The sequence below is a fragment of the Canis lupus genome, chromosome 38 (genome assembly GCF_011100685.1).
Source record: "Canis lupus familiaris isolate Mischka breed German Shepherd chromosome 38, alternate assembly UU_Cfam_GSD_1.0, whole genome shotgun sequence".
Classification (NCBI taxonomy): Eukaryota; Metazoa; Chordata; class Mammalia; order Carnivora; family Canidae; genus Canis; species Canis lupus.
The window spans coordinates 23,938,332-23,951,722 of NC_049259.1; the positions used below are offsets into that span (position 1 = coordinate 23,938,332).

A 13,391-nucleotide genomic window follows, 5' to 3' on the forward strand; every position below is an offset into this window, starting at 1 on the left:
CAGTTTCTCTTTTTCCAGACTTTAAAGATGCTACTGCATTGTTTTCTTACACTCGGGGTTTCTGATGCAAAGTCTGCTCTCCCAATCTCTGCTCCTGTGTGTAATGTGTCTCTTTCCTCTGTTATTCTTTTAAGCTTTTTATCACTGGTTTTCAGAAATTTGATTACAGTATAACTTGATGCGGTTTTCTTTGTTTTTTGGATTTGGCGATCACTGAGCCTCTTGGAGCCTCCAGGGAACACTCTAACCTGGAACTGATTTCGTGATGAGTCCACCACCAGAGCATAATTCAGTCCGCTTTGGTGGGAGCTGATGTTAACTACCCACAGCCCTATGTGAGCCTCCGGTATTTTGGCCTCTTGCTTTTCAGTCCCCCTGTCCTCACTTTGAGGAGTCTCGTGACACATGTGTGTTAGGAGTCATCAATCAGTCAGACAGGCGAGGGCACCCCCTGCAGCCTCTGAGGCTCCATCTGTGTGAGGCAGGCTCCTTCTCGGCCATCCCGCCCGCCCCAGCTCCCTCTGCCGCTCAGCTCAGCGTGACAGCCAGGTCTACCTGGCATTGACCCCCACACTACAGCCCAGAGACTGCCCTGCGCCTGAGGGCACACCTCATTTCTTTTCCTTCTCTGAGGAGTCACAATTTTCTGCCTGTGGTCTGAATATCATCGGATCTTGCGGTCTGTCCTGTTCTCTAGTTAAGGTGGGAGAACAGGTCCTGTGGGAATAAATCCCTTTGGGACAATCTGCTGGATTTCCTATTTGCTCTAGAGAATACATGTTTTTGGAGCAGGACCCACACCTAGGTTCTCTGTTTTCAGGTCTGTGTATCACAGACTATACCACCCCCTTCATCTCCACCCATGCACACCCATCCTCCAGGAGCACCTACTCATGCTCAATCTCAGGTCATTCTAACTTCCAGGAATTTAGGTAAATTGCCACACTGACTGCAGGTAGCCGGAACCTCATGCCTCCCTTTCTCTCTCCCAGGTCACCAAGAGGATTAAAGTATAGTGATGTAAATGAGGCTAATCCTTACCCTTTCTATAACTACTCCATAGGGCACTTTGCTGCAGATGAAGTGGCCTCTAGGATAAAGAGTTTGAATGACAACATGGAGTCTCTGCAGGCTCGGGCTGCTAGACGGCAGAATGATCTTGAAGCCAATGTCCAGTTCCAGCAGTACCTGGCTGACCTGCATGAAGCAGAAGCATGGATTCAAGAGAAGGAACCTATTGTAGACAACACTAACTATGGGGCTGATGAAGAAGCAGCTAGGGTAAGGTGGGCATGGGGGTGGACATTGTCTAGTACTCACCAAATAGTACCAAATTAGATTATGAGATAGCTACAGGTTCTGTGAGATTATTTTGGGGTTTCCGGAGGGGTAACTTTTGGTCTTCACCAGTTGGGGTAACCTCAGAATTGACACAAATCCTGAAAGGTACACTACATTTTCCTGATCCCACAGAGATTCATAGATTCCTTAAAGATTGTCTAAACCTGAAAAAGTGTGACTAGGGATCCATACTTACCTTGGTCCAATCCTAAATTTCCCGGTATAATCATGGAATTTCATAAACCAACCATGGTTCTAAGATAAATACACTATTTATTTTATTGACATAAAATCAGACAGACATGCTGGAGCAAGAAGAATCTCAAAGGTCATAGTTACCCTCTGTGTCAACTTCTCATTTTACTCATTGTCTTGTAGTAAATCAGTATAGTTTTTAACAAACCTTCAGCACTAGAAATAATTGCAGTGGGCATCCAAAGCTATGCTAGTGTTTAATCCCACAAAATAACATCAGCAGCAGCACCCTGTCCTAGCGAAGATGTGTGTCTAACATTTGTGCCATTTTGACTTTAAAGCAAACGTATTGAATATATTGAAATTGTTGATTTTTTAACTCCTATTTTTCTGATATCTGCAAATTTAGAGTTAAAAAATAACCTCTTTATTATAGACGGAAAGTGTCTCTTATTAGGAATTAGGACAATTGAGGGAACCCAAATTAATAGCTGAATGACCCCCAGGAATGCTTAGTGCTCCTCCGGTCTTCACTTCTAATCATCTCTCATCAACAAATCTAGGCTCTCCTAAAGAAGCATGAGGCCTTCCTGGTGGACCTGAATGCATTTGGCAACAGCATGCAAGCCCTGCGGGACCAGGCAGTGGCCTGCCAGGTGAGAAGGCGTGGACACGCCAGGTACCACACTCCCCCCAGACTAAATGGGATTCTCTTTATTACCATCTTTTACTTCTAATAGCCCAGGAAACAATGCAAAGGACTAATTTCTCTGTTGCTTATAAGCAGGAATTGTAACCTCTTTGTAGCATTTATAGAGATTCAGTCCACAAGGGGTTCTCGGTGGGTGAGTGTGATCACATGCTCATAGATGTACTCTCGCTTTCCATCTTCCTACCTTTCACATTCCCATCCCTGTTTCTTACCTGCCTCCTTTATATACACCTTTCTTTCTTATAGTCCTTCCTGATTCCTTGTCTTTCTTCTTGGTTGTTTTATACACTTATTAAATGTCGACTGTACGCAAGCTTGAATAAAAAATAATTCTGACCCCAGGAAAATTGCAGTCTATTAGGAGATCAGAAAGTTCAGCAAGTAAGTGCATATGACAGATATATGGACATGAGAAAGAGTCTCAGAGGAAGGAGTGTTCTCCTCTCTTGAAATAAGAATGTTGGAAAGTAGGAAGATCTTTATAGCTGAGGTGAACCACTTTATCTGAGTTATTTTTTCTTTTTTATTTATTAGTTTAAGAGAGAGAGAGAGAGCATGAGCAGGAGAAGAGAGAGAGGAAGGAGCAGACTCTCCACTGAGCAGGGACCCTGATGTGGAGCTTGACCCCAGGACCATGATATCATGACCCATGCTGAAGGCAGATGCTTAACCAACTGAGTCAGGGGTTCAGGTGCCCCTGAAAATTTTTTTTAATTTTGACTTTCTGGATTTTTTTTAAGTTGGTTTACTGTGCAGATGAAGAGAAGAAGGGCTTTTCTACTCATTAAACAATGAAAGCAAAGACACCAAAGCACAGAATAATCAGGTGTATTTCGGAAATGGGTCATGCAAATGCTGGCAAGTGTGAGGATGCCCTAGCCCGTGGTGAGAGCTTGTCCTGGAGAGTGGCAAAGCTGGGACCCACTGAGTGACGGAGGCACCTCCCTGGGGTAGCAGAAGGAAAAAGAGAGACACCTGATACCATCTTTCTAAGGAGAGGCTCTGCGCTCACACACTAGGAGTAGACAACAGACATAGGCACCGCATTCCAGGTCACCATGTGTGTTTAGAGCCTGCGTGCTGTGTCTCCCTCTACCTGTATGGTGAAGTCTAAGCAAGGACAGATGGATGTGTGCATTGTGTGTGCTGAGGAAACACGATACTCAAGGGATGTAAGTCAGCTGAGTCTGTAAGGGGAGGCACACATCTTCTGCTCTAATCTGATGCCGGGGTGGGCCATCGCTTACAAAGAGGTGTGGTATTCTTGTTCATCCTCTCAGAGGTACATTTGCAGAAAGTGTCAGTCAGAGAAGGCTATACTTCGGAGAGCAGGCTGTTTGCTAGAGAGAGATCCAAGATCTTTGATCTCAGGCCAGGTGTCTGTTTTTATAATTCTGTGGCCTTTCCTGTGCTGTAGGTCACCCACCTCTCAAAAAAAAAAAAAAAAAAGAGTCCACATTTTCTTGACGCAATAATTTAAAGATGAAGAAGCGGTTGGGAGTGTTTTCAGTGGAGGCCCAGGAAATGCCGAAGGTGATGAGAGATAGTGGGTCTTTCACTTTCTCAAATAATCTTCTGAAATGTTGACGCATATAATCCTTTATTACCTGCTTTACGAACCGGAGGCCTAGAGCGCTTAATTTGTTTCTGACCAACTACATGCTCACTTGCTCATTCTGAGTTCGTACTTCCCGGCCTGTGTGCCCTTCAAGCGTCAGGGTGGAGCCGCGTCTCCACGAACATGTCGCAATCTCTGTCTTGCTGGTAGCTGCGTGGGAGGCTCCAGCTCCAGGGACAGTGTAGAGACTGTAGAGGACGTGTTGCCAGCAGGTGACAGACATGATCCTCTCCCTCTTTTGTTCAGCAACAACAGCCTGCGCCAGTGGAAGGAGTGGCTCGAGAACAGAGGGTGGTGGCCTTATATGACTTCCAGGCCCGCAGCAACCGAGAAGTCACCATGAAGAAAGATGATGTCTTAACTCTGCTCAGTTCCATCAACAAGGTGACTTTCCCTTCTAACCTGCTTCCCATTGGCAAGACAGCTCTTCAGTAGTCAGCTCTCCCGGCCCTGCAGGTAGCCGTATTTTAGCCAAACAACATTTTCCTGTTGCTGCCTCTCTTAAATAGCTATAATTTATTCAGTAATATCTTTCCTCAAGATACTGCATGAGATCCTGTATATATCCTTTGGGGTTATAAGACCAATTACACTTAATAAAATGAAGACTCAAAGAGCATAGTAAGTAGGAAGCCCAAAGACAAAGAAGTGATGAATGGCAGTTCCCTAATACTAAACTACCCCTTTCTTGTCACCTGTTTGTCCCTCTCCTGTCCCAGTGGTCCTAGTGCTAGAACCACATGGGCTGGATGAGGAGCAACCTGAAGAAAGAGAAGTCTCATGTCAACTGGTTTTCTTTAATGTGTGAGGAACAGATCTGTGAAAGAGCCTGTGAGAAAAGGGAGAAAATATGACTCTTTTTGTGAAAGCTCAAAGGACTTTTCACATCCTAATAATTTCCAAAAATTACTGGGGAGAAAAGAAGAGAGTTTGGGATGTTGTTGCCCCGAGAGTGAGCGAATTTTTGAGAGGGAGGATGGGTGTTCCATGATGAAATAAGCTGTGTGCCAGTCCCGCTTTGTCTTTGCTCAGATTTTTCCCTTGTCATCCTGTTGTGCTCCGAGGACATTGACTCCAGAGTATTAGTTCAGTGACATCCCAAACTGCTCTGTGGGGCCCAGGGTGATACTTTAACACCAAACATCCACATAAGTGAGTTCCAGGGCCATCCATGCACAAGTTTTAGGTGCTCTGGGAGAGGGGTGAAGAGGAGATGCCCATGCCGGCCATCAGCAGCAATGGCTTGTTTCTTGTGCCTTCAGTCTGCTCCCGGGCCTATGGACTTAGTTCTGAGAGTTGGAGCCCCTCCTATCTGTGGTTTTCCAAGAACTAAGGAGGGAATGGGGCTCTCTCTCCCTTCAGGACTGGTGGAAAGTGGAAGCTGGCGACCACCAAGGCTTTGTGCCTGCTGTCTATGTCAAGAAACTGACTCAAGATGAGTTTCCCATGCCCCCCCAGCGGCAACAAGAAGAACTAAGCACCATCGCCCAGCGCCAGGAAGACATCGAGAACCAGTAAGTTGTAGAGGCACTACTGGCAGAGACACTTCTCATGACTCTGCAGCTGTTAAGATTAGCGATGCAGTCGTAACGTCACAGATTTTAGGAGCTAAAAGTAAACTTCAGGTCCTTGAAATACTTCGGATTTTGTTTGAGAACCTTAAGTCAATTGCCTGAGGTCGGGCACTTGGCAGGACCTCTGAGGGTTATGGAAGGCCGTCTGACGTCCGTGTGAACTTAGTTTACCGTACGAGGCTGCTTCTCATCCAGTGTCGGCAGGCGTGTGAAAATCCCACACCTAGAACAGGGAAGGGGTGATGCCTGTCACGCTATTGGAACATTGGAATTTTGTATTATTTTTAATGGAAATAAATTATTTCCAGTGTATTCGTCTCTCCGCTCTCAATGCTTGTTTCCTCCCCAGGTTTATTTCCTCCTTCCCTCTGGTCTTCTTTTGATTTCCCCTCTGTCTCCTTCTTGTTCCCTGCACCCTCCCTGCTCCCACTCTTCTGTGTTTCCCCCACGTTTCAGGAGTCTGTTCCCACTCTGTTCCTGCGCACAGGTACCGCTCCCTCCTTGACAGAGCAGAAGAGCGCAGGCGTCATTTACTGCAACGCTACAACGAGTTTCTGCTGGCCTACGAGGCAGGCGACATGCTGGAGTGGATCCAAGAGAAGAAGGCGGAGAACACTGGGGTGGAACTCGATGATGTCTGGGAGCTGCAGAAAAAATTTGACGAGTTCCAAACGGTGAGAGCAAGCAACCTTCCCTTCCAAGTGGCTTTCTGACAGTGACCACTGCTTCCTTTTATTCCACATCTCCTCCCAAGTGGCTCCTCAACCAATGCTCCTCAAATGCATTAGTTGCATTTGGTAAATATCCTTTCCAGAGCAGTTGAGAGTTCTACATCTCAAATCTCCCTCTGGGTCTCAGAGGTGGAAGGAAAATACAGAGGAGACTAGTGGCCCTGGCTCTGCAGCCTGCAATTCCTGATCCCACGGGAGTGCTGATCTCCCTGAGTTCTTCAGCACTTGCCCCATGCGGTACTGAATTCTGGGATCCCAGGTTGAGGTGGGAGCTGCAGAACTCTTGAGAAGCTCTAATTATGAGGCAGAAGCTGAAGTGGGAAGGTGGAAAGCACAACCCTATTTTACAGCTGGAGAGTTCCTAAGTTTCTGCCTGCCTAAAACCCTCCATTTTTTGTTCTCACAGATTCATTCCATGTGTTATCTAGCAGTGAATATAAACCTCTTCCTTGCTTTCTTTTTCTTGTGATGCCTTCCACATAGAATTCAAGGCGACACATAGATGATGCATAGATAAGTAGATAGATGGTAGATAGATGATACATGGATAGACGGATAATAGACAATAGACAGATAGATAAATGGATAACAGATAGATGATAGATGATGGATGGATGGATAATGATAGATAAATAAATAGATAGGGATCATATATACACATATGGAATATTTAAAGAAGGAGGAAAGTGAAAGAAAGGGAGGCAAGGACAAAATTATAAAAGAACTCCAAGAACGACACTCCCACGAAGAAGCTCATACAGAGGCCTTTGTACCATGTAACAGACGATATCATCCCCATAGGCATCGTGATGTGCTACCCAGAGCTATTTCTTACAAAACCCCTTAACACAAGCAGATTGCAACGTAGTCCGTGAAATTCTCTAGAAGGCAGAGGAGTTTGTGTTGGCAGGAAAGCACAGGACACGGTTCAGGTAGAGAACCCTCTGATGGCATCATTTTTTTTAATATAAATTTATTTTTTATTGGTGTTCAATTTGCCAACATATAGAATAACACCCAGTGCTCATCTCGTCAAGCGCCCCCCTCAGTGCCTGTCACCCAGTCACCCCCACCCCCCCACCTCCCCTTCTACCCCCCCTACTTTGTTTCCCAGGGTTTGGAGTCTCTCATGTTCTGTCTCCCTTTCTGATATTTCCCACTCATTTTTTTCTCCTTTCCCCTTTATTCCCTTTCACTATTATTTATATTCCCCAAATGAATGAGACCATATAATGTTTGTCCTTCTCCGATGGACTTACTTCACTCAGCATAATACCCTCCAGTTCCATCCACGTCGAAGCAAATGGTGGGTATTTGTCGTTTCTAATGGCTGAGGAATATCCCATTGTATCCATAGACCACAGCTTCTTTATCCATCATCTTTCTATGGATGCCAAGGCTCCTTCCACAGTGTGGCTATTGTGGACATTGCTGCTAGAAACTGATGGCATCATTTAACGCAGGAGAGATTTTTAAGGACTCTCCAACATTGGACATGCTCCACACTCCAGAAAAATGGCGGCTCTCTTGCCAAGTTCTTGCTAGTCCCTGGGGGTCAGGGGGGTGTAAAGGGACTTTTCTCTGTGGCGGGGGGAGCGGGGCAGCTTCTTGTGCATCTCAAGCGACATTAGTGATATTGATATTTAGCCAAATCGGGGCAGAGATGAGCAGGCAGGTATCCTGAGGAGAGGATTTATACCACTTTGGACAAATTTTCCCACCCAGGATTTGAAGGCCAATGAGCCTCGGCTGAGGGATATCAACAAGGTGGCAGATGATCTTCTATTTGAAAAGCTTCTAACACCGGAAGGAGCTCAAATACGACAGGTAAGTAAAGCCTCTTCCGGGACCCTCGCTGCCAGGCTGAGCTCCAGGAAGGGCGGAGGGTCCACACCTCACTTAAATACACTCAACTTCATATTTCACGGGTCAGCTAGGACAGGCCAAAGTATAAAGCTGGCTTCAGGAAAGGTCAAAGGTGACAGTTCAAACAGTCCAGCCATGTATATATTTAAATTGACCTCAAATCTATACACTGCAACACATGCCTCCCACCTCCCCCCATCTTCACTTGCAGACACAGAAAGTTCATGCTCAGATACACGAATGCAAAGAAAATGTAGGTAAGAAGCTGTGAGGGTGGAAGGGGTTAGTCAGGAGAGCAGACTGCAAGAGACAGGCACTGATAAAATCTGATGAAAGGAGAAAAACATAAGTCAATACAGACGGGAGGTGGGACATCCTAGACCTGATTAAGATTGGGGCAGCCCGGGGGGCTCAGTGGTTTGGCACCGCCTTTGTCCCAGGGCATGACCCCGGAGTCCCGGGATTGAGTCCCATGTCGGGCTCCCTGCATGGAGCCTGCTTCTCCCTCTGCCTGTGTCTCTGCCCCTCTCTCTGTGTCTCTCATGAATAAATATATAAAATCTTAAAAAAAAAAAAAAAGATCCCCAGCAATCCACCCAGAAAGAGTATTGGTAGGAGGGCCGCAGACCTAGGAGCTCAAACCCATGAGCAACGAGGGGCATGTGCCAGGGCCAGGGCTGACTTAACACTCCTCCAATTTCTCCTCTGGTGGCCAGGGTCTGTGTTTTCAAGATGCAGATCTGATCATAATACCCCCATCCCCTCATTTTCCCATTGTTCTTAGGACAAAGGCCCCCAATCCTATACCACTTCCATGCTGTCATCTGTCCCTGACTCTTCACCTGAGCCCCTCAAACCGCCTGTGGGAAGAAAGACGGTGTTACTAGAGGGTCCTGGGCAGACTGGTGGCTATGGGGACAAATAAAATCTTAAAAATAAATAAAATCTTAAAAAAAATAAATAAAATCTTAAAAAGAAAAAAGTTTGAGACCTATAAAAGATCGAGTGAACATGAGTGGGATGCCTAGTCTAGCTCCCTGGGTTGTCCTAAGCCAGGGAAGATGAGTTCTCTGCCTCTTTTCTGGTGGCTGATGTGTGGTCGGAGGGGGAAGGGGTGTGTGTAGGAACAACTCAGCTACTCCCACAGAAAGTAGAGCTCTAAGTGGCTGTTTGGTGTGGTGGGTTCAGGATGTGGGGTATGATGGCGGCTGACTCCCAGGGTAGCACGCCCGCTCGTCTCCTGGAGGCTGGGCTGTGGTCTCTGTAGCGGCGAGCACCAGTGGCTCCCTAGGGGGGCCCCGCACTGAAACATCAGGCTGGGACGGACGCTCACCCCTTTCTCAACGGCACGGATGAAGGGCCAAGCGCAGGTGCTCCGGGGATGGAGGAAACCTGTGCAGCTTCCGAAGGAGATGACGTGACAACACAGCATGACTCAGGCCTCTCCGGGTCTCTCGGGCAGCCCCGAGCGAGCAGAGTTAGCTCCTCAGCTACCGCCTGTTGTGTCTGCGTCTTTTAGGAGTTGAATACCCGCTGGGACTCCTTGCAGAGGCTTGCGGAGGAGCAGCGCCAGCTGCTGGGCAGCGCCCACGCTGTCCAGGTGTTTCAAAGGTGAGCAGGTAACCCTGAGCGGCAGTGCCGCCCTAGAAAGCGTCGAAGCCCCGAGTCGGCCTGCTGCAGGGGAGGCAGGGCCATTGGCAGGACAAGGCCGAGGCGGAGATCGGAGTGGGGCAGGGGATGCTGGAGCAGGTTCCTTCCTCGGCCCACGGTGTCCTCGCAGGTGACTTGCTCTAATCCCCGAGCCTGGGTGCTAGGGGACCCCGGTGCATGATCAGCAGTTTTCACGAAAGGTAGCGAGACTTGGAGAGGAGACAACCAGTGAGCATAATCAGCTTTGTGAGCTGCAGTAGGGAGCGGCGAGCCACGGGCCACGTTGGCCCTCACCGATCCTTTGGCCATTTTTTATGTCTGGTCCCAAGTCTGTGTGTGATTCCACATTCGTGTCCGCACACACGTGGGCAAGCAAACAGCCGAGCCATAACCGGACCGCTTCGCCGGTATGAACGTGGCTGTGAATATTGGGGGCAGAGAAGCAGCCACACACAGGCGCGGGGCGGAGGCTCCGGCAGGCGGCGTGGCCGAGCCTTGAGCAAATGCTCCCCCGAGGCCCGGTCCCCGGGGCCAGCTGGGCCAGCTGCGGAGTGCACCGTCGCTCCAGGTCCCTTACTCTCGTGAGCCAGGGAGGCAGACGACACGAAGGAGCAGATGGAGAAGAAGCTGCAGGCCCTCGGCGCTGCCGATCCCGGCTCCGACCTGTTCAGCGTGCAGGCCCTGCAGCGGCAGCACGAGGCCTTCGAGAGAGACCTCCTGCCCCTGGGGGAAAAGGTGAGACGTGCGCGCCAGGCTGTGCGGGCCTGTGCGGGCCTGAGCCCTCGGCCGCTCCGCATGCCCTGGGCCTCCCACGGGCTCCTGTCCACCCAGGCCCCTTCCTCCCATTCCCCTCACTTGCCCTTGCACCGGTCCCTCAGACAAGCGCGCCGGAGGGACACCCGGGACCACGACCATGGAGGGAAGCCGTAGGAAATGACCCGGGCTGCCCAGATGCCCCTCTAGTGGCTCCCCAGCATGTGGACCGTCGGGGGGGCCACAGCCGGGACAGCCCGGGCCGGCGTGGGGGTCTCCTTCCCGGGCACCTGACCGCCCTTACTCCTGCTCCACCTCCAAGGGCCTCTGCAAGCCGCCAGCTGCGCTCTGGGCCAAGTCGCAAGCTTGGCATTACGGCGCGGGGCGGAAAGGGCACAGCAGATGTCTACAGTGAAAAGCCCCTCGTGTTGAAAGTTGGGGCCCCCGGGTTCACTGCTGGGTTCCCCCTGGTCAGCAGCCACTTGAGCACCCTGCCGGCCCCCCCATCCTGAGAAGAAGGTGGCAAGGCGTCAGGGCGGAGCACCCGGGCAGGTGCAGCGCCGACCGGAGGGACTGGCGCAGCCTGGTGGGGACGGGGCGCCTGCGGCCTGCCTCCGTCTTCGGGGGCAGCGTCGGGGGGTCGGGGGAAGCCTCTGCAGGAGTGGCCTCTCCTCAGAGCCCTCGCACTTCTGCAGGTGACCCTGCTGGCGGACACAGCTGAGCGGCTCTGCGAGTCTCACCCGGATGCCGCAGGCCACCTGCAGAGCCAGGCCACAGACCTGACGGAGGCCTGGCACGGCCTGCTCAGGGGCACGCAGGATCGGAGGGACAGCCTGGACGAGGCCCGCAAGTTCTACACGTTCCTCACGAAAGCCAGGTAGAGCTCCCAGGGCGGCCCCACGGCGTGGGCTGGGCAATCTCCGGGGGCAGGCCGCGCCTCGATGCTCCACGGCGGGGGCACCTGTGCCAGGGGACCGGTCGCGCGGGCACGTCCTCTGCAGCGGGAAGGCGGGAGGAGCACGGGCAACCGTGGCAGAGCACGACTGGCGCAGACACACGCCGTGCCAGATGCACCGGCTCGTTGAGGATGGTGCGGCCAGAGCTCGGTGAGCGTGTCAGAAGCTCAGGCCGGGTACCAGGCCAGGAGCACACATGCGTTGGGGTCAAATCCTAGAGCTCTCCCGTTGCCTTTCTGGAGAGTCCAGACATTATTGCCACAGTCGAGCAAGCAGACCCCATCTTGTGAGGCCAGTCCCACCTCTGCACCACTGGGCCGTCTGCCAGGAGGAGCATTGGAATTGAGGATCCGGGAAGTAGGGGCTCTCGATGTAATACTTTTTTTGGGGGGAAAAAGGACTTTTGGTAAATAACTGCAGCTGCTCTTGGCAACCCCACCCCAGTTACGTCTGGAAGACCATAGCTTTTAATACAACGTAAGTAAGCAGCAGCCAGAGCCACCCCCAGATCATGTCGGTGCTCCCGGCTCTCCGTGGGCTCGGGCTCCGCTCGGACTTCAGGTTCCAAGTCAGATGCCGCCTCCTTTCCTTTCCGAGATCTCAGATCTCACTCGTCTTGACACAGAAGTAATACTCCCCCTCTCTGAGCAACTCTGACTCCTACCTTCACCTCTTAACGACTCTCCTGCTTTTCACGCTGTTTTTGAAAGAAATAAGTATTTGCCCCTTGTGTTTTGTTTCCGTTTAATCTAAGGTGTGAACTGCTCTTCAGCAGGGTTCGGTGCTTAGTAAGCAGCCAAGGAGACTTAGTTGTTTGACGAAGTGAATACAGGAGTTTATGAAAGAAGCTATGATCTATGTATACAATGGAATATTCCTCAGCCATTAGAAATGACAAATACCCACCATTTGCTTCAACGTGGATGGAACTGGAGGGTATGATGCTGAGTGAAATAAGTCAATCGGAGAAGGACAAACATTATATGGTCTCATTCATTTGGGGAATATAAATTGTAGTGAAAGGAAATAGAAGGGAAGGGAGAAGAAATGTGTAGGAAATATCAGAAAGGGAGACAGAACATAAAGACTCCTAACTCTGGGAAACGAACTAGGGGTGGTAGAAGGGGAGGTGGGCGGAGGGTGAGGGTGACTGGGTGACAGGCACTGAGGGGGGCACTTGACAGGACGAGCACTGGGTGTTATTCTGTATGTTGGCAAATTGAACACCATTAAAAATAAATTTATTATTAAAAAAGAAATAAAATGCATGCACCCACTATAATCAACTAAAAAATAAATAAAATAAAATTAAAAAATAAAATAAAAAATAAAATAAAATAAAATAAGGGGAAAAAAGAAAAGAAAAAAAGAAAAGAAAAGAAAAAAAAGAAAAGAAAAGAAAAGAAAAGAAAAGAAAAGAAAAGAAAAGAAAAGAAAAGAAAAGGCCTTTCTGCCCTTGAGTGGATGTTTGTGGTTTCTCCAGCCAGAGGAAGGACTCTCTGTATGTGATGCTCAATTTGGGCATCACACAGAATTGCAGATGAGGGCACTGTTAGCTTGACATTCACCTTCTGGGACCTGGACCTTTGCTCTCTTCCTCATTCCCCTTGACTGCTAACAGGGAGAGGTGGGCCCTCGTCTCATCAACAGCATGGAGTGCATGGGGGGGGGGGCGGTGTATGTGTGCTGGGAATAAAAGTAAGAATGAAGACATACCTTCCCTGAGATTCCATATAAGATAGATCTTCAAACCCAAGAATCTACTTTTTAAGAACAAGAATTATTAAGAGCAATGGAATACGTATTGGTTCAGGATGTAAGTGTCTGGGTTCTAGTCCAGATGCCTGGTTTTACTTGTATTGATTACATGGGCAAATCGCTGGCATTCTCTAGGCTGACCTCCTCATCTCCAAACCAAAAGCAAAAGAGTTCCCAGGATTCCGTAGAGGATTATTGCAAGAACTGAAAGAGATAACATGGATGAAGATAGGTTCA

The 13,391-nt window shown here is 49.4% G+C and overlaps 1 protein-coding gene across 1 annotated transcript in view; it reads left to right on the forward strand.

Annotated features, from left to right (window-relative positions):
- Positions 1–13,391, forward strand: part of SPTA1 (spectrin alpha, erythrocytic 1) — a 67,205-nt gene that overhangs the window by 25,580 nt on the left and 28,234 nt on the right. Inside the window, exons 19-27 of the mRNA XM_038586401.1 lie at positions 1,064–1,281; positions 2,100–2,192; positions 4,113–4,250; positions 5,229–5,380; positions 5,928–6,114; positions 7,897–7,998; positions 9,557–9,648; positions 10,278–10,422; positions 11,136–11,317. Coding sequence (XP_038442329.1) covers positions 1,064–1,281; positions 2,100–2,192; positions 4,113–4,250; positions 5,229–5,380; positions 5,928–6,114; positions 7,897–7,998; positions 9,557–9,648; positions 10,278–10,422; positions 11,136–11,317 — 1,309 coding nt within the window. The remainder of the gene's footprint in view (positions 1–1,063; positions 1,282–2,099; positions 2,193–4,112; positions 4,251–5,228; positions 5,381–5,927; positions 6,115–7,896; positions 7,999–9,556; positions 9,649–10,277; positions 10,423–11,135; positions 11,318–13,391) is intronic.